Source organism: Acartia tonsa, chromosome 2, assembly GCF_053477335.1.
Source record: "Acartia tonsa isolate MP-2025a chromosome 2, ASM5347733v1, whole genome shotgun sequence".
NCBI classification, from domain to species: domain Eukaryota; kingdom Metazoa; phylum Arthropoda; class Copepoda; order Calanoida; family Acartiidae; genus Acartia; species Acartia tonsa.
In genome coordinates, this window is record NC_137261.1 from 19,913,935 (window position 1) to 19,938,489 (window position 24,555).

Sequence of the window (24,555 nt, forward strand, 5' to 3'; positions counted from 1 at the left end):
AAAAAAACCTTGGATGCTACCTACCCATTTACTAATAGTTAAGAAATGATAAAAATACGATAATTGGTTTTTGTCTGCCACATTGCACAAAGTGCTACAAAAATAGTAATAATTGACAATCTGCAATCTAAATTGCGGGTCTAAAATACAAAAAATTGGCAAGATTGCGGATTCTGATTGCCAACTCATATCATAACAATAGCTATTATTAGTACGATCAATGAATTAAATTATTTAAAATTGTGCACCTTGAAACATTCTTTTTTATAGATTAAAATAATAAATAAAATAAATTCTTATTTTTACCAGACAGTTTTAGAATAACATTAAAAAGTTACCATTTCAGAAAAAAAGTTTAATAGCATAAAGACAAAGAAAACTATGAGTCTTGACGATTAAATTATCATTACCACGCGTCTCACTTAGCAGGTACAGGTACAGGAACATGTATGACATTATTTCTAGTGTATCTAAAAACTAAAATCGAGTATTAAATCCGTTTAAATGAGTCGCTACCAGTCTAGATAACCTGTAGTATTAAAACACTCAATTTTAAAATTAGACTTTTATTGTAAAAATAAAATATATAAAATATCACAGTTAAAATTCAATTAAAACATGAATATAGTAAATGAAATCATTATGTATCAAAAATAAAACAAAATTAAATTAAATATACTTAGTATACAAGTTAGATTGTTAATTAAAGAACAATTTTTTGCTTTTTACTTAATTCCTGCATGCCCGAAAATAAATATTGTCATTATTGTTTATAAGACTTGAGTGAAGACATGATGACCTTTTCATCAGATCTGCCCAGCTTGATATGTGACATCAACAGGTCTCGTCTCATTATGTCTTCCGGGGAAAGGGCGCACTGAAATAAAATTTTTTAAAATTTTACCAAAATTTTATTAAATTTTTAGCGAAACCGCTATACTAGTATGTACTAAAGGGGGGGGGGGGGGGTTAATGCAACCATCTCGTAATCAGTGTTTAAATGGCACTTAGAATTCGAATTTCTATCTGAAATTTTGCATGAATAATCCTTGGTAGGTCTATTTTCCCTAAATCGAACAAAAAGTTGGAAAAAAAAACGGTAAACGGCTGGCGGCTCAGCCGTTTTGTCAATTTTTGCCAATCTTAAGAGCATATTAGTCACGAAACCTATCTCCACATACTACTTATTCTCGCTCAAACGGTTCTAGCTGGTAGCTGTTGGTACAAGAAATTTAAAATATGGTCATTGCTAACATTTAACATAAATTAAACCAAAAATATGTTTTAAAAAGTTTATTCCTACGTAATTAATGATGAATTTGCCCTGAAAATAGGCAAAACACGGCTAAACGACAGAGCCGCCAGCCGTTACTTTTCCTACTTTTTGTTCGATTTAGGGAAAATAGACCTACCAAGGATTACTCATGAAAAAAGTTCAGATCGAAATTCGAATTCTAAGTGCCATTTAATCATTTATTACGAGATGGTTGCATTAAAAAAAAAACCCCTTATCTCAACAAAAGAAAAAAAAGGAAACCAAAAGAGTTTCAAACGGAAAAAGAAATTAACAAATATTTATCAAAAATCATATTCTCTGTCGTGCCAGTACAATAAATTAATCTAGCCCTTATCAAATTATTTAACACACACACACAAAACTAATATTGCAAAACAATCTTTATTTTGACTCTTGTCTTCTGATGAGTGTAAACCTTCCCCTTTTTTTTAGAATAAATAAAAAACAAGTTTGTTAATAACTTAAGGTCAGGTTATGTTAGGTTTTAGGTAATCCCAACGGGCTAAGGACCCCGCAGGGGTAAGACACGAGGGAAAAATATCCCCCCATTATTTTCAATTTTTTTCAAAAAGAAAGGTGCAGGATGTTTCATTGCTCGAAAGACACTTCGGGGTAAAGTACATTTAAAAAAAAACAATATTTACCTTACGGGGATCATCTGAAATTGCGGTAATAGTATTGCTGGCCGCTTCACAAAGAGCTCTAAAAATACATAATTTGTAAGTTCACTATAACACAGACTCTACGGACATAAAAGTTTAGCAACGTTTAGCGCTAAACCGAAAAACAAATACGATGGATATACAAGCAAAATGACAAGTAAATGTTGAAAAAAATCCTTTTGGTCTCATCTTCTGATTAAAACAGATTTAATTTTCTATAGTTTTCGCAGACAACTCAATATGGTTCTTCATTACAGTTAAGCTTCATAAGCTCCAGAGAAGGTTTAGGTGAAGTACCTCCACACTACCAACTCTAGGAGCAAGTTTTATTTTGTGTTACTTAGACTTTACTAAAGCGTTTCCCAGAATTGTAATTCAAAATAATCAATAAAAGTAAACTTGCCTTGATTGGGTCCTCCAGATATAATCAAATTCAATAAGTTTTCTTAGGGGCCATCCGTTTTTCCATGTCTAAAAATTATTTTTTTTAAACTGTTATGGTCAAAGATCATTATCAGTCCCTTAACCCACGACCCACATTCACTCGTCGTCAGGGAGGTGATAGGTTCTAATCTCTGCTTAATACCGTATCATAACTAAAGACGTTAAAAATGCTTCCTAATGCTGCTAAGTCAGGTTTACGACATTAATAGAGTAGAGGGTAGGATGCCTTGGCACAAATCATTACCATTCACAGTTAGGACCTTTCAGACAAAGGCCGTGCAATCAAAGAGTTGGTTGTCTGGTGAGTGGTATTTAACCTAATACCCCGGGTGTATAAACAGAAAAGGATAGATTTGGTTCCCCTTTGTTATCCTGGGTTGTTAGACCTGACGTTAAAAGTGACATGGACAGCAAACCAAGAAAAAAGGGGGGGGGGGGGGTAAGTTATGACACTTTTGCGTAAACAGTGATTATACTCTTTGTCTTTGGAGTGAGAGGATAGATTATTTCACAAAAAAGATTTCTTCTGGAATGTAGTTTTCCTATTATCAAAAAATTTTGGACTTGGCCTCGAGTATATATAATCATCCTGCAGGGTTGTTGGACCTGACGTTGAAGAAACTAACCTTAATTAATTCATAAACACCAAAGGGAATAACAACAATTACAGAAGAGATGGCAATAGCCCAGCCAATTATGTTCGACCACAGAGGAAACTCATAACCTCCATCACTAAAACATTATAAATTAGCGGCCTCTAGGGGCACATGAGGGGAAGAGAAAGACTAAAATCCTGAATATTTTACATCGGACTATTGGCTGTACCCCTAGCATCCAGGTGCTCTATATCAAAAAATATCCTTAGAACCATCCAAAGGCTTAAAAGGGGGGAGGCGGATGTGCCACTTTTTGAAACCAAAACTAAAAGTCAACAAAGGAACTCAACTAAAAAAAGAGTTACAGGTCTGAGATTTTGCATGGCAGTTGCTTTATAGAGGTACAATATGGAACTGTGAAGAAACGGCGGCGCAACCGCCGAAAACCGCCGTTTCCCGCCGAATTTTTTTTTGCAATTTCTCGGCGGTTTTCGGCGGATGTGCCGCCGTTTCTTCACTGTTCCATATTGTAACCCTATAAAGCAACTGCCATGCAAAATCTCAGACCTTTAACTCTTTTTTTAGTTGAGTTCCTTTGACTTTTAGTTTTGGTTTCAAAAAGTGGCACATCCGCCTCCCCCCTTTAAAAATAAATTTATAGCATAAAACCATCCTTAAACTTAAATCATGAATAATATAGCCTAAAACCAACCTGTACCCTATGTGAAGAATAAAAAATTCAATCGGTTTAGTGATATTAAAATCTTAATTTTCAGACAAAAATAAACTTATACCTGGCAGGTTTATATTCAGCAAATGTGAAGATCAATACGGCAGATAACAGGATGGGAGTGGTAAACCTCCAGCAAATGTTCCAGTACATCTGGACAAACCTGAAAATTGAAACAATTTTTAAAATGAACCTACATTTTTGTGTTTGCCCTTAAAGTTCTCATTAATAAAGGGGAAAAGGTATTAATTCTATTCCTAAACCCTGCGTGGCATACACAGTATCCAACCTTACATGATGTAATATAAAATCAAATGAAAAATTAACTCCCCGCCCCGCCTTGTTATATAAGTATGTATTAAAGGGGGCGAAAGTTCTTACACATTTGCGTAAACCTGGTATATAGGCTTTATCTTTGGACTGAGAGGATAGGTTATTAAAGATAAAATCATTCTTATATGATGAATTTTTCCAAGTTTTAAGATTTTTTGGATAGGCCTCCAGTTAGTCTCTGTACAGGTAAAAATGAAAAAAAAATTTTTTCAAGAGTTAGAGGTCAACTTATAGAACAAAACATGCATCTTTTTGAATGTTATTCACATATTTGAAGAAAAAACAAGTCTATTTTGTTTCGTAAGTTGACCTCTAAGTCTTAAAAAAATTTTTTTTTTCATTTTTACTCAATTTTTCTCAGTCCAAAGATAAAGCCTATATTATATACCAGGTTTACGCAAATATGTCAGAACTCCCCCCCCCCCCCTTATGATTATACAAAAAGGGAAATGACAGTGACCCTAAATTAACTGCACTCTTCACAACAATTACCTGTTTTAAAGAAATTATTTTCCTATCCCAAGAAAATACCCTGACTAATAAAAAACTGTCCATAAAAACAAAACATAACTGTCTATAAAAACAAGAAATGCTTTAACTGTATTATAACTACAGTAATCTTATTTCCCTGTCATGTTATTGTTGTTTTGTAATCAATAATACAAAGTAGTACGATGTCTATACGCTAGTCTATAATACAAAGTAGCTTGATGTATGTATGTCTGTCTGTCTGTCTGTCCGTCCGACCGTCTGAAGCTTAAGATCTCGGTAACCACTGAATCGATTGGATTCTACTCTTCAGGGTATATACCTATCGGTCCTGTGGTGGTTTTAAGCTATTTTCTTGTAGGGTGGGACACCCCAAACCCCCCAAAAAATGAAAATTCCCCACCCCCCAAAAAAAAAATTTTCAGATTTTTTTTCTAATTTTAATGTTTTTTTAAGTTTTTATATAATTTTATATATGTTTTAAATTATTTTATATCTTTTTATATTTTTTATACTTTTTTATAATTTTTATATATTTTTTTTGTCTTCTTTTTAAATTTCTTTTCTTCTTTTAAACTTTGTTTTTTCAAATTCAAAAAGATTGTGAAACCTTCATTCTCCTGTAGGGGCGAAACCTCAAAAAGGCTAATGGCAAAGAAATTTTTAAAAACATTAAAAAAGAGAAAAAATTCGAATGGTTTAGAAAATATAAATTAATATAAATAAATATAAACAGTAAATAAGTTTTAAAGAAAATGTTATAAAGAGTTATAAAAGTAATAAAATACAGAAAATATCTAAAAAATGTAAAAAAAATTTTTATCCTCCCCTGAACCTTTAGTGAAAAAGCCCCTAGAGGCTAGGGGCGAAGCCGCTAGTCTATAATACAAAGTAGAACGATGTCTGTCTGTCTGAAGCTTAGGATCTCAGTAACCGCTGAACCGATTGGGCTCTACTTTTCAGGGATTATACCTACTGGTCCTGTGATGGTTTTAAGCTATTTTCTTTAATTTTATTTAGTTTATTGCAGAAGATTTCCTTGGTCCTTTTTTTTCAGGAGATTTCCTTGGTCCTTTTACGAATTTCACCTAAATTTTTTTTTATCACCTCTTGGGGCAAAGCCCCTAGAGGCTAGGGGCGAAGCGCTAGTATGTTATATTTTAGTAGCGGGGCTACTCTAAAATTCTATATTGAAATTGGCATTAAGTAGAAGAAAATGTTCAAAAGGGTTATACCAAATTTCCCTTCCTTTTTCTAATATTCATATTTTTTCCTATTCGTTTTTTAATATGCTTTCTTACACTTACTTTTTATCTTTCTTTTCCTATCTTAATAACCTCAGTGTTTGATTACACAACTTCGCTTCTATTGAACGTAATCGCCCTTGTCATTAAAAAAAAATTTGCTAACAAAGTAACAGAAAGTTAATATGGTTTATTGGCAGCCTATGTCATTTACAATATTCATACAGAACAACTTTCATCTTCTATGTGCCTTTTTTTTTCTTTTTTTTATTGTGTTATCACAGTCACACAATTACAAATTGGGTAAGAATTGCGTTCGCGTGGCCAAACGTCCTACAGTAAGCAAAGCTTTGATTGTACAACATTTATCTCAACTTTAAATGGTAAAAAGTTAATCTGTTCTAAATTATCACTTAACCCTTAACGGTCGGAGGGGAGGGGGGGGGCGTTGAACGCCCCCCCATCCGGTTTTTTCTATCTCATTTTCTGTGTGTGAAAGATAAAGAGCCCAAACTGCTTGACTTTTTAAGTATGGGTATGAATAACTGAGAGTTGTAATTTTTTGAATATCTCCATCCTGGCGGGCACAGGATGCCAGCAAACCTGGCAGGGTCATCCAGGTAAAGAGCAAAAATATTTTTTTGACTAAAACAAAGCATTTTATCATACCAAAATACTAAAAAATCCTCTAGTAGTACATCCTTATATGAAATACAGGTGTTCAAGTCACTTTCAGGTTCCAGGTATGATCCTGCATGTCCTGATCCTCCAGGTCTCCAGAAATCTTTAAAAGGCTCCTGTGGCCGCAATTTATGACTTAGAGACTTCAAATTTTAAACTTAAGCTTTTCTTACATGTCTACATAACGTATTAAAATTTCATGAAGATCCGCCGCCGTTTTCCCGCCGACTGCGGCGGCTGGCAGCTGCCAAGTACAGCTGCGGCCGCTGAAATTTATATTTTGATATTTCTAATGTAAAATTTACATAAAAATAAACATTTTCTGGGAAAAATTTTTTCTTCTAGCTCCAAAAATAAGACAATTACAGCCGTTTGAAATTTTTAAATAAAAAAAGATCTAAAAACAAAGGTTGTTAAATAAAAGGGTGAAGGAAGCGAAAATTGACTTAGACTTAAAAAAGGTCGGAAATTCATTATCAAACAGGGGACTTGCACAAAAAAATGTAGCCCTCTAGCTCTAATAGGAACTGAGATAATTAGGGGGGGCGTTGAACGGCCCCCCCCCCCCGACCGATTAAGGTGCGGCAAGGGGCCCGACTGTAAAGGGTTAAAAGATAAAGAAAATACATGAAGATGCAACATTAAAAAGAAACAATATAGGGGGAAGGAGATAAAATTTAAACTGTATGTCCACACTCCGTGGATCCTGTGCCAACTTTAAATTGGGTCTTTGAATATCAGCCAATAGAGTCGGTGATATTAACACAGCTAAGTCACTACAAAAGAGCAGAAGTAAGGGGGGAGGCGGATGTGCCACTTTTTGAAACCAAAAGTAAAACGTGCATGATCTCAGCCCATAAAAGAGTTATAACTCTAAAATTCGGCACAGCAGTTGCTTTTGTGGAGAACAATATGGAACTGTGAAGAAACGGTGGCGGAACCGCCGCTCCCGCCGATTTTTTTGCCTTTTTTCGCCAAATTAGACAGTTCTCAATCATCTGAGATAAACTTTTTTTCTCATAAAAATTTCCATTATATTTTCACGTGACACTTGTAATATTTCAAACATGTCAATATTAAACAAAATTGCAAGTGTAAAATCTTATAAGCGTCAAGTGAAAATATAAGCGAAATTTTTATGAAAAAATAAGTTTATCTCAGATGATTGTAAATTGCCTATTATGACGAGAAAAGGCAAAACAAAATTCGGCGGGAGCGGCGGTTCCGCCGCCGTTTCTTCACAGTTCCATATTGTTCACCACAAAAGCAGAATTTTAGAGCTGTAACTTTTTTATGGGTTGAGATCATGCACGTTTTACTTTTGGTTTCAAAAAGTGGCACATCCGCCTCCCCCCTTTGAAGACGAAAAAGGTCTCCAATTCTGGTTCCAGGTAATTATTTAGATTATACATATATCTATACTTTATATATTGATGCAATATTGTAAGTAAGCGACCAATAAGTGTACTGTACAATTATGTAGTATACAACAACAATGGAAAAGAATAAACTCAATTAAGTAATAAGACAAAACAAAAATATTGTGGTCTATCATATCACAAGAAAAGAATGATTTTTCTTTAAAAAGAAAATATATTTTTCATTAAATAATCGAATATAAATTCATTAGTTGTACTGGGGATGTAAGTCAGAATCTGAAACCCCATTTTACTGTAGTGCATATTCAAATATGGTAATATTGGAATTGTTATTTTTTTTGCTTTCTTTTGTAAACTCTTGCTTGTCCTAGAACATACCTATTTGTTTTTAATCCCATAGATCTGATATCCTTGTTGAAGTCCTCCAGACCATAAATCCAGGATATCATAACAATCTTTAAAAAAAGAAATTGATAAAATAGCAAAATAAATACATTCAATGATAAATAAATGAAAACTTAAATAAACAAAAAATTATTTCAACCGATTAAGTTTAGAAAATCCGATTCAACCACGATTTGATTTTCAATCGATATAAACGGCTGTTGTGCTTCAATTGGAATTAAAGCAAGATACTAAATGACTTAAGTACTTCGTTTTTAAACTATCGGCTGCGTCCCTAACACCAAGAGACTCTTTATTGAAAGTTGCAGAATAGGCTAGAAAAAAAGCTTAATTCCATACCATGACCTGAATCTAAAAATGAAATAGCATAAAACCATAACGAGACCTATGTGAACCTTACCTAAAATAGAGAACCAAGACAGTTCAATAGTTAGAGATCTTTAGCTTAAGAAAAAAAACATTACTACGTTGTATAATAGAATAAATCATTCCTACCTCTATAACAGATAAAAGAATAAGACTCCAGGAACCGCTATACCAATCCAATAACACAAATAAATAGTATCCTCCCTTAAAAAATAAAAAAAAATCATTACAGTTGAAAAAAATTGTACGGTTTCAAGTTACAAAGCATTTCTATAAGTGAGAGTGTATGTGGGTCGGCCACACTGCTCTCAATCCGGTTCTCTCTACTGTGTAATTGAGCTATAAAATCCGCATTGCTTCATTATTTCCGCATTGTAGAAAAATTACTCAAAAAAAGATTTTGTCCTTCTATTCTGAAGCAAAATCTATTCTGCTGTCCCAAAGAACAAGTTCTAAAAGTGCCTTCTTTACTTTATTATCGAATCAACAACAATCTCCGTGTACATATGAATCCCAACTTCAGAGAATCAAGGCAACATATATATCATATATCTTCTGAATATTGCAAAAGCATGAAACTTTAAGTTAAAGATAAATGAAATTGAGTAAATAAAATCAAAGTAAAAAAAGTTGTTTTACTTTATAAAATACTTTGTATTATATATTTATACCTGAGTATGCATATTTACTAGTGATGGGAATCCGGATCCGGAATCCGAATCCGGAATCCGGAATCCGCCCAATTTTCGGCCAATTTTGGAATCCGAATCCGGATCCGGAATCCGTTTTTTATAGCGGATTCCGGATTCTAAATTGGTAGGCTAAATTTAATTTAAATAGGTTAGAAAATACCAAGCACATTTTTAGGACATACGTAGCACTTAAATTTTTAAATTTACTAATGTGATGTAAATGTTTTAGTTATGCTGGAAGTCAACACTTTAAACAAATCAAGGCTTCAGCCAAGTAACAGTGATACATTACGGAAAAAGCTATCCCTCTGTGACGGACGGCCTTTTAAAATACTGCTAGAATCCGGAATCCGAATCCGGAATACGCAAAAAATAAGAATCCGGAATCCGCAAGAATCCGTCACTTTTTTTGACGGATTCCTTCAGAATCCGAAATCCGAATCCAGCCCAAAAATTCGACGGATTCCCATCCCTAATATTTACATAAATCAATCAATGTTTACCTGTAAACAAATGGGAACTCCTAGAAGGAAACCAATTACGCAAACACTTCCAACCTTAAAATAAATAAAAAGGAGAAATAGTTTTTAAATTAAGATTAAACATGAAAATTACATATAAGCAATTTTAAACATAATAAATCAAGTTCAGATTGAGAAGTTTAAACTTAGATATTTTCAAACATATTTGAATTTCTCTCTAACCACCACTTTTTATTACTTCAGTAATAGTGATTTATTAAAAATATGGAAATTTTCCTTCTTTTGAATTAATAGTTTTCTATAAAACATTCCTGATAATATTTAGCTAATTTAATGATGACAAGTTATTGTTACCGTATACAACTCTTTCGAGTGCTAGCATACAAAAGTGTCTCGTCCTCCTTTATAACTACTCAGGGACAAGGGAATGATATTCTGAACAACTCTAAAGGAAAATTTCCCCACAACCCCCTTCCCTTTTTCCTCCCTTTCTTTCCCATCCCTCTTCAGTTTCATGACAAAAACAAAATATACCACCAGATACTTTATAAGGTTTCATGATTTTTTGTTCATTTGTTGGTTAGAATAGCTGCCCCTGTGACTACTTAGGTCCAAACACTAAGAAACAATGACCACACAAACACCGTATACAACTCTGTTACTCAACAAAACTAATTTGTTAATATGTATAGAATATTAAAACCTACCACAGTAATCTTGTTGTTTCTCATGTTAGGAAATTCATCATAGATGGCTGTAATCACAGTTTCTACGGTTGTAAACTGACTAAAAGCAAAAGAACAGTAAAATATGCTACTTTGGTTTTCCTAATTGCTATAAGAATCACATGAGAAAACTGAGTCTTTAGAGTCATCTCATCAGGCATCTCTGCTGTTTCAAGATGCTCAAACTAACCATCAGAGTCATCCGTTAAGAATAAGTGCCAAACCTTTTTTAAGAGAGAGAAATATGAAGAAAAAAAAATAACGGAAAAATGTATTCTAACCTGTCAAGACCAAGAGTGAGCAGCATTGAAAAGAAAAGGAATGACCAGAGAGGACTAACAGGCAACTAAAACAATAATATGAAACCTAGAAGCGCTTTAACAGGATTAATCGGGAGAAGAAAAAAACTACATTTCAGTCTTAAGAGGTCATATGGTATTGTCTTCTTTATTTTCTAATCGTATTCTTCAATAATTTCCCATTGTTATCATTGTCTCATTGAGAATACGTTATTATAAAACTTTGGGCATCAGCGTAATAAACAGCCCAATGTCTTTTAATCCCTGTCTTTACATGAAAAAAAGAAATTCCCAACCGATTAAGTAAAATCCGAAGCAATAATTACGTCATCAAATCTTTGCTTTGGAAAGATTTTGCACCTTTTCAAAGGTTTCCGTCTGACTAATGAAAGTAAGGGATTGGGTAAATTCTGACACTTTTGCGTAAACAGTGATTATATCAATGCTTTATATGATTATAAAACCTCGAGGCCAAATCCAAAATTTTTTGAAAATAGGAAAACTATATTCCAAAAGGAAACTTTTTTGTGAAATAATCTATCCTCTCACTCCAAAGACAAAGAGTATGATCACTGTTAACGCAAAAGTGTCATAACTTACCCCCCCCCCCCCTTTGTTCTTGGTTTGCTGTCCATGACACTTTAACGTCAGGTCAAACAACCCAGGATAACTAAGTGTAGCCAAATCTCTCATCTCCTGTCCAAACACCCGGGGTAATAGGTTAAGTTACACCCATCAGACAACCAACTCTTTGATTGCATAATCTTTGTCTGGAAGTCCTAACTGTGCATGGTAATTAGTTGCTTCTGCTTCGCGCACCTAACATATTAGCAGTAGGAACTATTTTTAAAGTTATGACGAGGTGTGAAGTCGAGATTCGAACCTATCACCTCCCTGGCGAGTGTAATACCTTAGTAACTGCAGTAGGATATGCAACAAAAGCCAGAGCAGTACCACCTTCTACTACTTCACTCACATCAACATTCAACTCTTGGGCCATGAAACCTTAAAAAGGGTTAGGTATATGATGGTTATTTATATGTATCTTTAATACAAAGTAGAACGATGTCTGTCTGTCTATTTGTAGCGAAGGATCTCGCTAACCGCAGAACCGATCGGGTTCTCCTTTACAGGGTAGTTTCTCCCCCAAATTTTTTTTAAAATTTTTCTTTTTAATCTAAAATACGAAAAATTGGTTTGATTAAACCTCTTAGGGCGAAGCCCCTAGAGGCTAGGGGCGAATCCGCTAATATTATATAATACGGGATATGTGCAAATAACCATAATACGTGATTTAGCAAATTATTTTCATTTAAAATTGCCGAAAATTTGGATATTTGTGTGGCGTAAAAGTTATTCCAATTGTAACTAAAGAGAAGTGGGTTGTAGGCAAAATTTTACTTTATTATTTGTCAGAATACCTGTCCCTTGTCCTTGGAAAATAACAAATTTCATCCTAATCCTATAAGTCATACTACTACTACTAGGATATTCAATTTTGCCCTCTCTATAGGTAATCATTAGGGTGACCAAAATTCTCTGAAATCACCCTAGTAAATATAAATACTATATTAAGAATTTAAGATAGCATAACTTTTCCGAATAAGAAAAAACTCTTTCGATATGAAATTCCTTTTTTTATTTGGTGAATCTTTTTGGAGAAATTATCTTAAACTTTAATGTATACAGAATAATAATCTATCTTTCAAAAGAGATCGATCACCTAGTTAACATTTTGCCTTCCAACGACCTATCTATTGAATACCAATTACAAACCTAATATAGAGAAGATAACAAAGCCGGCAAAGATGGAGGTTGCAGAATTTGCTATGGCAATCAATACAGCATCTCTCTAAATAATGAACAAGATTAGTTTTAATGAAAACCTATGCATTTACATAAAGTGATGAGAAAATTCTTCTATAAAGTAATGATTCTTAAGGAATAAGAAAAAACATTGATCGAGTGATGTACATTATTGTAGTTTATTATCAAACGGTATCAGAAAAGTTCGAGTGCCCCTAACTCAAATGGTATTCATAAGGCTAAGATTTTATAATTATGATTATCAGAAGCGCTGGAAAGTGTTATGTGTAACGTTATAAAAATACGTCTAAAAAGTAAGTATGAGAGGAGTTGTGGAAAAGGAAACACCTAAAAAAAGAGATGGATTTAGACTAATTCTTATGACGTCACACATGACACTTACGAGCGCTTTTCATCATCATCATTATTATCCATTCAATATGTATGTTTATGCAAATATGTAATGCTGCCGTGCAACAGGTAAGGGGAGTATTACACAGGAATAAATTAGAATTAGAAAATTGCACTTTTTGTAGATTAAAGTAATTGGTTAAAACATTTAGACATTGACAGTTTGAACCTAACAATGAAAAGTTAATAAAAGCACCTTTAGTTTCTAAGTTAGGGAATTTTTAAAAATCTCAAGTATCAAATTATAAAGTTTAAAATGTATCAAAATTCAAATAAATAAAATAGAATTAAAACAAACCTGACAGTTTGAATTCCTTTTGTTATATGAAGCCAACGTGATAAGACCTCCAAATCCCGGACCAAGCGAATAAAATATCTGGGTTGCCGCATCTGTCCACACCTGAATCAGTTAGAATCGACGTAAGAATAAGGGTACAGTATTGATTAGAAGAAGTTACAGAACTTTAAGCAAATCGCTACTTACGACGCAGCCAATTGCCTAATATTTTTAGATATGGCGAAAGAAGTCGAAGTAGCATGTCAGAAAAAGGCTAGGTACATTATGCCGCTGCTGCAGTCACAGCAAAGACTGATATGCGACCAAAAAGGGGAATTAATAAAAAAATTATAGGTAAATAATAGTGTAAAAATTTAATATTCAAAAAAAATGGAAGAATTTTAAGCGTTTTATTATTTTTTCATTTATTTACTTATACATGAAAATCTGAAAAGTTTTAACCACGGAAATAATATTTGTAAATCTTATTTCTTACCGTAATATCTCTAAGCTTTTCCCATTTGGGCATAAGGAAGAAATATATTCCATTGGAAGCTCCAGGTAAAGTGACACCACGGATTAACAGAATAACCAGTACAACATAGGGAAACAGGGCAGTAAACCAAACAACCTAAACAAAAATTGCAAATTAAAAATCACGAAACCTTTTAAAACTAAATTTTTAGTAGCGAAGCAACTCTATTATATTGTTCATCTGTATGTCTAAAACTTTTTATATACCTTCCCATCAATATGGAGCATGATTAAATAAGACAAATCAATGGCGGTTAGACTGTGATTTTATATTTTATTTCAAGTTTTACTACGTTGTATACTTGTAGATATAGGGTCAAAAAGCTTTATTGCTGAATTAAATTTGCTTTGAAATGGTCTAAGACGATTTCTCTGATTTATAAGTATCTACTTTTTATGTGTTTTTTTTAATATCTTTTCAAAAGTTTGTGCTTCGCTGCTTAAGGAAATCTTCATCTTCTGGTACACCCTCCCCCAAAATAGCTATAAACCTTCCATGACCTATGAGAAGCTATAGTGTAAAGAAGAACCATATCGGCACAGACAGACAGACAGAGATCCTGTTACTTTATTATATGTATTATTATTTTACCTTTCCAGATGATTTAACTCCCTTAATGAGGCAAAGTAGAACTAAAATCCAGGCAACTAATAAACATCCTTAAACAATATATTTCAATTAAATACAAGAGAAATTTCACAACACAACTATCAAACTATCAATAGGAAAAAATAAATTGATGTACATCCACAATGATGTTACAAAAAAATCCCCCTTTTGCAGATAACAATTAGTAGTTGAGACATTTGGACACTTAATTTAATGAAACGACAAATCAAGATTAAATAAAAGTCTCTAAAGTTGAGGAGCCAACGAATAAGAAACGGTATTATAAAACTTTGGGGACTAGTGTAATAAACAGTCAAATGTCCCCTCCCTCCCTGAATATAATTAATGACTTCACTACGACTTTGGTCCAAACCACAAGGAACTATAACTAATCAATCAATCAGCAATAGAATCACTTAAAACTTGAAATGTAAGTTATAACATTTATACTGCTATAATAAACATGCACCTAAAATAAGAATAAGTTTTAATACATTACTGGATTGTTCTTTGAAAGATTCAGATATTTTTATCCAAAACAATTATCACTTACCAACTAGATTAAAATTGAGAGCCCCCAAATTATCCAAATCTGTACCAGTCTCCATCCCCAGCATTCCTCTCCTAGGATTGAAAAGTATAACTTCAAAACCGATTAATATCCGGTGGATTAGAACTAAAGAGTTACAGCATTTTAATTTGCATGGCAGTTGCTTTATAGAGATACAATGTGGAACTATGAAGACAAAACTTCCGGCGGTTTATGGCGAGGTCGGCGGTTACATCGCCGTTACCATATCGTACCTCTTTAAAGCAACTGCCATGCTATAATTCAGTGCTGTAATTCTTTTTTTAGTTGAATTCCTTTGATTTTTATTTTTAAAAAGTGTTACATCCGCCTTCCCCCTTTTTTATAATGATGTAATTCACTCCAATTTTTTAATTGTTTAAAAATCATATGTTGTTGTTTTGTTATGTAATTTTGGCTTTAAACAAGGAATAATATATTGAAGTTATGTAAAAAAATGAAATATAAGTAAAGATAAAAATAAAATATGCAATAGACTAAAAATCTAACTGTAAGACCCTACTTGAAATATTCTTCTGCTGGAGATATTCTGTTGTGCAAGGAGGACAGCGACACGAAATTATTTGTATTCCTCTAAATTTCAAGAGAAATATTATCAAATTAAAAATTCAGATCACATGTAATCATTACTTTAAATATCTTATAAAAAAAATATATTATGATTGAATCCCTCTAAGTGTGCATTTGACTGACAGTATACATGGATTGATGTACAGGTATTATTCCCCCATGATGACTCATCACACACACACACACGCACACACACACACATAGTATAAATACCTGGAAACAATGTGTATGGTTGAATCCCTCCAAATGTGCATGAGACTGACAGTATACATGGATTGGTATACAGGTATTATTCCCCCTATGATGACTCATCACACACACACACATAGTATAAATACCTGGAAACAATGTGTATGGTTGAATCCCTCCAAATGTGCATGAGACTGACAGTATACATGGATTGGTATACAGGTATTATTCCCCCTATGATGACTCATCACACACACACACATAGTATAAATACCTGGAAACAATGTGTATGGTTGAATCCCTCCAAATGTGCATGAGACTGACAGTATACATGGATTGGTATACAGGTATTATTCCCCCTATGATGACTCATCACACACACACACATAGTATAAATACCTGGAAACAATGTGTATGGTTGAATCCCTCCAAGTGTGCATTTGACTGACAGTATACATGGATTGATGTACAGGTATTATTCCCCCATGATGACTCATCACACACACACACACGCACACACACACACATAGTATAAATACCTGGAAACAATGTGTATGGTTGAATCCCTCTAAATGTGCATTTGACTGACAGTATACATGGATTGGTATACAGGTATTATTCCCCCTATGATGACTCATCACACACACACACATAGTATAAATACCTGGAAACAATGTGTATGGTTGAATCCCTCCAAATGTGCATGAGACTGACAGTATACATGGATTGGTATACAGGTATTATTCCCCCTATGATGACTCATCACACACACACACATAGTATAAATACCTGGAAACAATGTGTATGGTTGAATCCCTCCAAATGTGCATGAGACTGACAGTATACATGAATTGGAATACAGGTATTATTTTCCCTATGATGACTCATCACACACACACACACACATAGAATAAATACCTGGAAACAATGTGTATGGTTGAATCCCTCCAAATGTGCATGTGACTGACAGTATACATGGGTTGGTATACAGGTATTATTCCCCCTATGATGACTCATCACACACACACACATAGTATAAATACCTGGAAACAATGTGTATGGTTGAATCCCTCCAAATGTGCATGAGACTGACAGTATACATGGATTGGTATACAGGTATTATTCCCCCTATGATGACTCATCACACACACACACACACATAGTATAAATACCTGGAAACAATGTGTATGGTTAAATCCCTCCAAATGTGCATGAGACTGACAGTATACATGGATTGGTATACAGGTATTATTCCCCCTATGATGACTCATCACACACACACACACACATAGTATAAATACCTGGAAACAATGTGTATGGTTGAATCCCTCCAAGTGTGCATGAGACTGACAGTGTACATGGATTGGTGTACAGGTATTATTCCCCCTATGATGACTCATCACACACACACACACACATAGTATAAATACCTGGAAACGATGTGTATGGTTGAATCCCTCCAAGTGTGCATGAGACTGGCAGTATACATGGATTGGTGTACAGGTATTATTCCCCCTATGATGACTCATCACACACACACACACACATAGTATAAATACCTGGAAACAATGTGTATGGTTGAATCCCTCCAAGTGTGCATGAGACTGGCAGTATACATGGGTTGGTATACAGGTATTATTCCACCATGATGACTCATCACACACACACACACACATAGTATAAATACCTGGAAACAATGTGTATGGTTGAATCCCTCCAAATGTGCATGAGACTGGCAGTATACATGGGTTGGTATACAGGTATTATTCCACCATGTGGAACCACCTAAAATATTTGTTAAAAGATCAAGAAGTTTTTATAAGAATTAGTTAGCTTCAGGCATGTTTCTTTCAGTATGATTTGAAAAAGGTATATAGGAAACAAAACAAACACAAAATATCTTTTAAAAATACCATGTTTCCTGTATTTTGTGCTATTAATTTGTTGGCGGATTAATTTTCTTTACCTGGAAAAGGACTGGCCTGACATGTAGAATCAAATTCTGGTGTATAACAATCTGGAGTATTGAACCAGTTATCACAAGATGCCCATTCTAGCCTAATAGTGTTATATTAGTTACTAGCAGCTGCGCCTCTAGCATTTAGTTGCTCTGTATCAGAATGGGTAAGGTTAGGACAGCAAATATCATGTAACAATCAGGACCAATTTGAAGCTTCCGTAATAAAATTAAAACTAGGGATGGGAATCCGTCGAATTTTTGGGCCGGATTCGGATTCTGAAGGAATCCGTCAAAAAAAGTGACGGATTCTTGCGGATTCCGGATTCTTATTTTTGGCGGATTCCGGATTCGGATTCCGGATTCTAGCAGTATTTTAAAAGGCCGTCCGTCACAGAGGGATAGCTTTTTTCGTTAATTTATCACTATGTTACTTGGTTGAAGCCTTGATTTGTTTAAAGTGTTGACTTCCAGCATAACTAAAACATTTACATCACATTAGTAAATTTAAAAATTTAAGTGCTACGTGTGTCCTAAAAATGTGCTTGGTATTTTCTAACCTATTTAAATTAAATTTAGCCTACCAATTTAGAATCCGGAATCCGCTATAAAAAACGGATTCCGGATCCGGATTCCAAAATTGGCCGAAAATTGGGCGGATTCCGGATTTCGGATTCGGATTCCGGATCCGGATTCCCATCACTAATTAAAACTCAATTTGTTCGGTGGTTAGCAAAAACTTAACAAGGAAACAAAAAACTTAACTACTTTATTCAGTAGGAATGGGTGCTAGAGTTTGTACGACCGCGTAAGTGAGTTAAGACAGGGCCAATATTATTAGAAATTAGAATACATTTAGAAAAGGTCTTACATATTATGAATGCTATTTTGTTCACTAACTGATATTGCATAGGCATAGAGAGAGGCGGCGTAACGCATTGAGTTACGATGTTAAGAGTTCAAGTAAGGTTATGAAGAGTAGCTCCTATGAGATAGCGTGTCAAGTCATAATGTACTTGAACGTTGAGCTTTAGCTAACCCTGATGGCTATACAAAAGAGTCTTGTCCTACTCCATGACTACTTAATTCCAAACACTAAGAAACTATGGCTTCACACTCACATTTGCTTAATTTACCCTAAAGATTTCTACATATTTTACTAAGATTTAAAATGCCTAACAAAAAAAAATGCAATTGTATGATGAAAAATAACGCAAATTTTTATGTATTTGTATAATTATAGATTGATCTACATGAAACGACCATAAATATAAATTTAACCTACTTTGAAGTGAAGCCAGCAAACATGTAGTAGATACACCAGGCAATTATAACATTATAATAGATGGATACATAGATAGAGATACATAACATTCCATAACCCAATCCTCGGAATAAGGGGCTGATTCTTCCTAAGAATTAACAATGTATTTTTCTTAAAAGGTTTGTTTTATACACGGATGTCTTTGAATATGAAAATTAAATTTTTATTTACGTGCATCTGCCTCCATACATATCATATAGACTATCATTTTTAAAAAAACCACGACCGTGGCTCAACATGTAGCGCATTCACTCGTCGTTAGGGAGGTTATAGGTTCGAATCCCAGCCCGACACCGCGTCATAAATAAAGACGTTAAAATGGTTTCTACTGCTGCTATGTCAGATGCGCGATGCCCTAGCACATATACAGGCGCAACTAATTACAATTGTTAGGACAACTCAGACAAAGGTCGTTGTCTGTTGGTTTTCTTTTGGATGTTGCTTAACCTAATATCCACCAGATGGCGTTAGAGTATTACATTGCATTACAAGCGGATGATGCTCTTGGGTCCTCTAGATGATCACTTAAATAGGAGAATACCGCCCCAATTAGGTAAAATCTATAGGTAATAAAACCATGGACAAAATTAATTACTTTGTGTGCATTACATTAAAATAAGGACAACAATAATATAAATAGAGTGATATTGACTTTGTAGTAGCTTATTGGTTAGGAGAAACTTCACCATAAATTTCAGAAGCATATTGTTGTAGCTGATTAAATTTTGTCACCACTATACATATATGGTCAGATTTCAAGGGAATCGTCACAAATAAACTTTCTTTTAAAATTAACTTACCAAAAATCTTATTAGGTCCGAGCTGACTAAACTGTCCAAGTATTAACTCCATGTAGAATAGAGGTAGAGCTGCCAGGAATAACATCAGAAGATAGGGAATTAAGAACACTCCACCACCGTTCTTGTAACATTTGTATGGAAACCTGAATAATAAAATATTTTTGCTTAAAGGATATTTTCATGAAGTGCATTTCAGAAAAATGATTTAAGCAGAAGCTAAAAGTATAACATCAAACATGCTGTTTTCGTGAAAATAAGCAAGCTATATAAATTGCATATATCACAAGACTACGATTTTCAAGTCTCGTTATTTTTTAAACTGCATGGCAGAAAACTGAAATTCTTTAAAGTACCTATATGCCCTATAAATGAACAGGAAAAAGTACCTATGCAGTTCACTAAATTAAGTTTAAATGCATTTTGTGCTAATACTCCTTTAATGAAAAATTTTATAAGAATCCATGAACAAGGAATGGGTATTATAAAAAGATAATATTATATTTTAGAAGTAGGGTTTAATAATATTAGGTATAGTTTAGGAATACGATTTAATAATATTCTATTACAAAAGTAAAACAAGATCGTATTAACACGCAAAAATGAAATTTAAATATTAAATACCAAACACAAAAAATATATAGAAATTATTGTCTTACCTCCAAACATTACCAATTCCCACCGCATAGGCCAGACATGAGAGAAAGAATTCTATTTGATTTGCCCAGTTACCCCTGTCACCTTCTAGACCATTCTCACCATCTCTGGATATAGCAATATCATGAATTTTAAAATCAGCATCTCAAAAAGAAAGTAGAGCCTAGCAGAGAGAGAGGGGACCATAAACTGATTCTTACAATAGTCCCCAAAGATTTTTGATAATGTTTTCGGATTTGTTGGCTTAACAAATTTGGGGACATCAGTGAATTTGGATAGGTTGTTTTTATTCAAAGTGTTTATTAGGTGTTCAAACGTTTCAACCACTATTCTAATCACTAGAAAGGGTAATTATTATTTTTATCATTACGGATGTATTTTACATCAATTGATCAGGTATGGTCTTATCCCTTTAGATCCCTGATAGCCTAGCAATTCTATTTTTCTAGGAGCATAGAGATGAGTCGATAGAAATTTCTCATTTCCACCGATTTAGGGAATTTATGTTATCTAATACAAGTTAATTAAAGGTTTACTTATCTAACCATTAAGAAAAATAAAAGTAAAATGAAAGTCACTTTGAATTTGTGTTAAAGTGTAGGTCTTTTTCACTGTCTCAACCTAGTCCTAGCTATACAAAAAAAATATTCAATAAAATTCAGCTTAAAAAAACAAGTATTTCCCTGTGTTCTCCATTTAGGCTAGGAACGATTCCAGAATCTTTAGACTCTGTATCATCACAATCTAGTGCTGGCTTCACCTTCTAAAATGTGACATGTGATGATCGAGTTCGTATTATTGGTATTAAAGAAAGCCTGCAAGAAATACACAGCTTTAACTGCTCAAACACTACCTCAAGTATACCCAATAACTCAAAGGGGGGGGGGGGGAAATGTGGTGACTCGTGCCACGACATACCAGCAATTTTATTTTGGGTGCTACTCCCTTAGTTTTAGAGATAATTGGTTGAAATCTTTTGGGCTGGGTCACTAATTACCCCAACTAGAGGTATCTTTCAAAAAAAACGGCGGCGGGTCCGCCGCTCCCGCCGTTCGCCGCCATTTTCCGCCGCCGCCAAAAAAAAATTTTTTATTGCATTTCTCGCCGAATTAGGCAATTTGGAATCATTTGAGACCATGTTATTTTTTTCAAAAATTTTTCCCCTTATAACCAACCCTGCGGGGGGACTTAGTCATTTTTTTCAAATTCTCGTTTATCAAGGTATATCTTAAATTCAGTGCCTCTCCTAAGCTTTTAAAGATATTGAGACAAAACCTTTTGAGGTAGATCAGTAAAAAATATTTGAATAAAAAATGGCGGCGGTACCGCCGCTCCCGCCGTCCATCGCCATTTTCCGCCGCCGCCGCCAAAATTTTTTTTATTGCATTTCTCGCCGAATTAGGCAATTTGGAATCATTTGAGACCATGTTATTTTTTTCAAAAATTTTTCCCCTTATAACCAACCCTGCAGGGGGACTCAGTCATTTTTTTCAAATTCTCGTTTATTAAGGTATATCTTAAATTCAGTGCTTCTCCTGTGCTTTTAAAGATATTGAAACAAAATCTTTTGAGGTAGATCAGCAAAAAAATATTTGAATAAAAAATGGCGGCGGTACCACCGCTCCCGCCATCCACCGCCATTTTCCAAATTGCCTAATTCGGCGAGAAATGCAATCAAAAAAATTTTGGCGGCGGCGGCGGAAAATGGCGGTGGACGGCGGGAGCGGCGGTACCGCCGCCATTTTTTATTCAAATATTTTTTACTGATCTACCTCAAAAGGTTTTGTCTCAATATCTTTAAAAGCTTAGGAGAGGCACTGAATTTAAGATATACCTTGATAAACGAGAATTTGAAAAAAAATGACTGCGGGGGGCAGGGTTGGTTATAAAGGGAAAAATTTTTGAAAAAAATAACATGGTCTCAAATGATTCCAAATTGCCTAATTCGGCGAGAAATGCAATAAAAAAAAATTTTTTGGCGGCGGCGAAAAATGGCGGCGAACGGCGGGAGCGGCGGACCCGCCGCCGTTTTTTTTGAAAGATACCTCTAGTTGGGGTAATTAGTGACCCAGCCCAAAAGATTTCACCCAATTATCTCTAAAACTAAGGGAGTAGCACCCAAAATAAAATTGCTGGTATGTCGTGGCACGAGTCACCACATTTCCCCCCCCCCCTTTGTAGCCTTCAGCTTCTACAACAAAAATATTACAGGTTTCCCTAAATGACATTTTAGGAATATAAAAATTTGGATAATTTTCCAGGACTCGTGTTAAAAATTTCAAGCTAGAAGCAAAATTACAAGCTTTCAGCAGTTAGAGCAGTGTATTTCTTGCAGACTTAATTTTACATGCAGGGAGAGGACAACTAAAATAAATTGAGTATTTATCTCTCCATACTAATATGTAATATGGTATTCGTACTTTGTTATATCATATATTCGGTCTTGTATTTTCAAAATAGCTTAAAAGTCTACTTCCCATCTAAAATAATGTCTTTTTGTGCGGTAAACCTTTCTCTAAAGTTTTCCAATTTTTTTTACCTTAGCCTTTCTGACAGAGTTCATGATATTGACAAGAAAGCCATCCTTGGCGTTCAAATCATTTTTCACATCATTCTCATTTTCATCGTGCAACTCAATATCCTAAAAGATATACCAAAATGAAGATAGTGCTTTAAATAGTGAACTAGCGACTACGCTCCTAGAGGCCTCTTTTTATGATAAAGTCAGCTGTTTCCTAATACCTATGAGAAACTACACTGTAAAGGTAAGTGGTTAGAGAGACCCTTCGGTACACACATACAGACAGACATGCAGAGATCCTTATACTTTAATACAAGTGATACTTAAATGATACCAACAACTGACCATTTATCTGCAATTTACATTAAACATTTAAAACAATAAGCGCGCAGAAAAAGGGATGCATCCCACCACATGGTAAAAACTAAGGAGGGAGATGGATACACTCCATAGGGGCCAACTCCCTAATTGGCAAGGACCTAAGCAGTACCGGCACCTCTGAGTAATTTTGCATCTTCACCAATCATTCAGAATCCTTATAATAAGATGTCTGTTTGTGTATAACAAAGGATCTCGCTAACCGCTGAACCGATTGGGTTCTCCTTTACATGGTAGCTTCTCATAGGTCCTGGGAAGGTTTATAACTATTTTGGGGGAGAGTACCACCACACTCCCAAGAGAAAACGCCCCTAGAAAAAATACGCCTCCCAAAAAAAATTTTATTTAATTGTTTTTAACTAAAAATAAAATTTTCCTCCCCCCATAAAATTTTTCTTCTTAAATCTAAAATACCTAAAAAAAAAATGGTTATCAAATTCAACTCCCTTCGCCTCCAGTGCCTCTAGGGAGCGTAGCCGCTAGTATACAATAAAGCACTTGTTGTAATGTAATAATCGGTTTCGAAGCCATACTGTAAATACCATTGTCATATAAATATTTTATCCCCTTGGCTAATTTACTACATTATGTCGTCTTCTTACCTGATAATCTTTTTCCTCATGATTCCAATCGACACTATTCAACCTGTTTAAACCTGACATCACTTCTGAAAAAAAGCTGCTGGTCTGTAATGTAAAATAACATAAAATCACATAGTAGATTGTAGCTGCATGTAGATAAAAAGCTTGTCATATATAAATTTAAAAACTTTTTATTGAAAATAAATCAATTTAATATAGTCTTTAGACATTAGTTTCTAAAAATGAAAATACTTCCTATAAATTATATTTTCGGAATAATAAAACAAAATGAGATTGCTTTTTAACCTACAAAATAAGATAGATATAAAATATGTTTTCATATACATAAAATTAAAATAATATTATTAAAATGGTTTTAAAATATTTGGTGATAAATCATGCCATCATGACATATTTTCCATGTTTCACCGGGGGACTCGTCTCTACATCAACCTTAACAATAGTTCAGTGGTTAGGGTTATGAAAGATATATTCCAGTAAAGCTTCGAAACCGATCAATATTTTCTGGA

At 34.2% G+C, this 24,555-nt stretch overlaps 3 protein-coding genes across 5 annotated transcripts in view; 1 reads left to right on the forward strand and 2 right to left on the reverse strand.

Annotated features, from left to right (window-relative positions):
- LOC145306512 (uncharacterized) overlaps positions 1 to 24,555 on the forward strand; it is a 370,409-nt gene that overhangs the window by 300,252 nt on the left and 45,602 nt on the right. The gene's annotated exons all lie outside the window — the stretch shown is intronic.
- LOC145306518 (uncharacterized) overlaps positions 1 to 24,555 on the reverse strand; it is a 288,222-nt gene that overhangs the window by 256,661 nt on the left and 7,006 nt on the right. The window contains exons 9-10 of one of the 3 annotated variants that reach the window (XR_013875052.1): positions 24,336 to 24,478; positions 24,110 to 24,171 (exon numbers count right to left, since the gene is read on the reverse strand). Coding sequence is in view for 2 of the 3 variants with exons in the window: in XM_080148685.1 (XP_080004811.1) it covers positions 24,422 to 24,478 (57 nt within the window). In the remaining variant the exon portion in view is untranslated. Of the gene's footprint in view, positions 1 to 24,109; positions 24,479 to 24,555 lie in introns of those variants that run through there. The other 2 variants (XM_080148685.1, XM_080148673.1) reach the window with 2 other exon arrangements.
- On the reverse strand, positions 555 to 24,156 carry LOC145306422 (sodium- and chloride-dependent glycine transporter 1-like). The gene is made up of 25 exons (XM_080148520.1): positions 24,047 to 24,156; positions 23,085 to 23,186; positions 21,229 to 21,308; positions 20,548 to 20,652; positions 19,892 to 20,034; positions 19,053 to 19,179; positions 17,777 to 17,868; positions 17,498 to 17,595; positions 15,554 to 15,624; positions 15,016 to 15,086; positions 14,445 to 14,512; positions 13,815 to 13,949; positions 13,340 to 13,441; positions 12,601 to 12,676; positions 11,735 to 11,829; positions 10,807 to 10,871; positions 10,508 to 10,586; positions 9,822 to 9,875; positions 8,756 to 8,830; positions 8,234 to 8,310; positions 3,794 to 3,892; positions 3,030 to 3,135; positions 2,363 to 2,430; positions 1,942 to 1,999; positions 555 to 877 (listed from the first exon to the last, which is right to left on the reverse strand). The coding sequence occupies exons 1-25, from the start codon at positions 24,104 to 24,106 to the stop codon at positions 764 to 766; spliced, it is 2,220 nt and encodes a 739-aa protein (XP_080004646.1). The 5' UTR covers positions 24,107 to 24,156; the 3' UTR covers positions 555 to 763.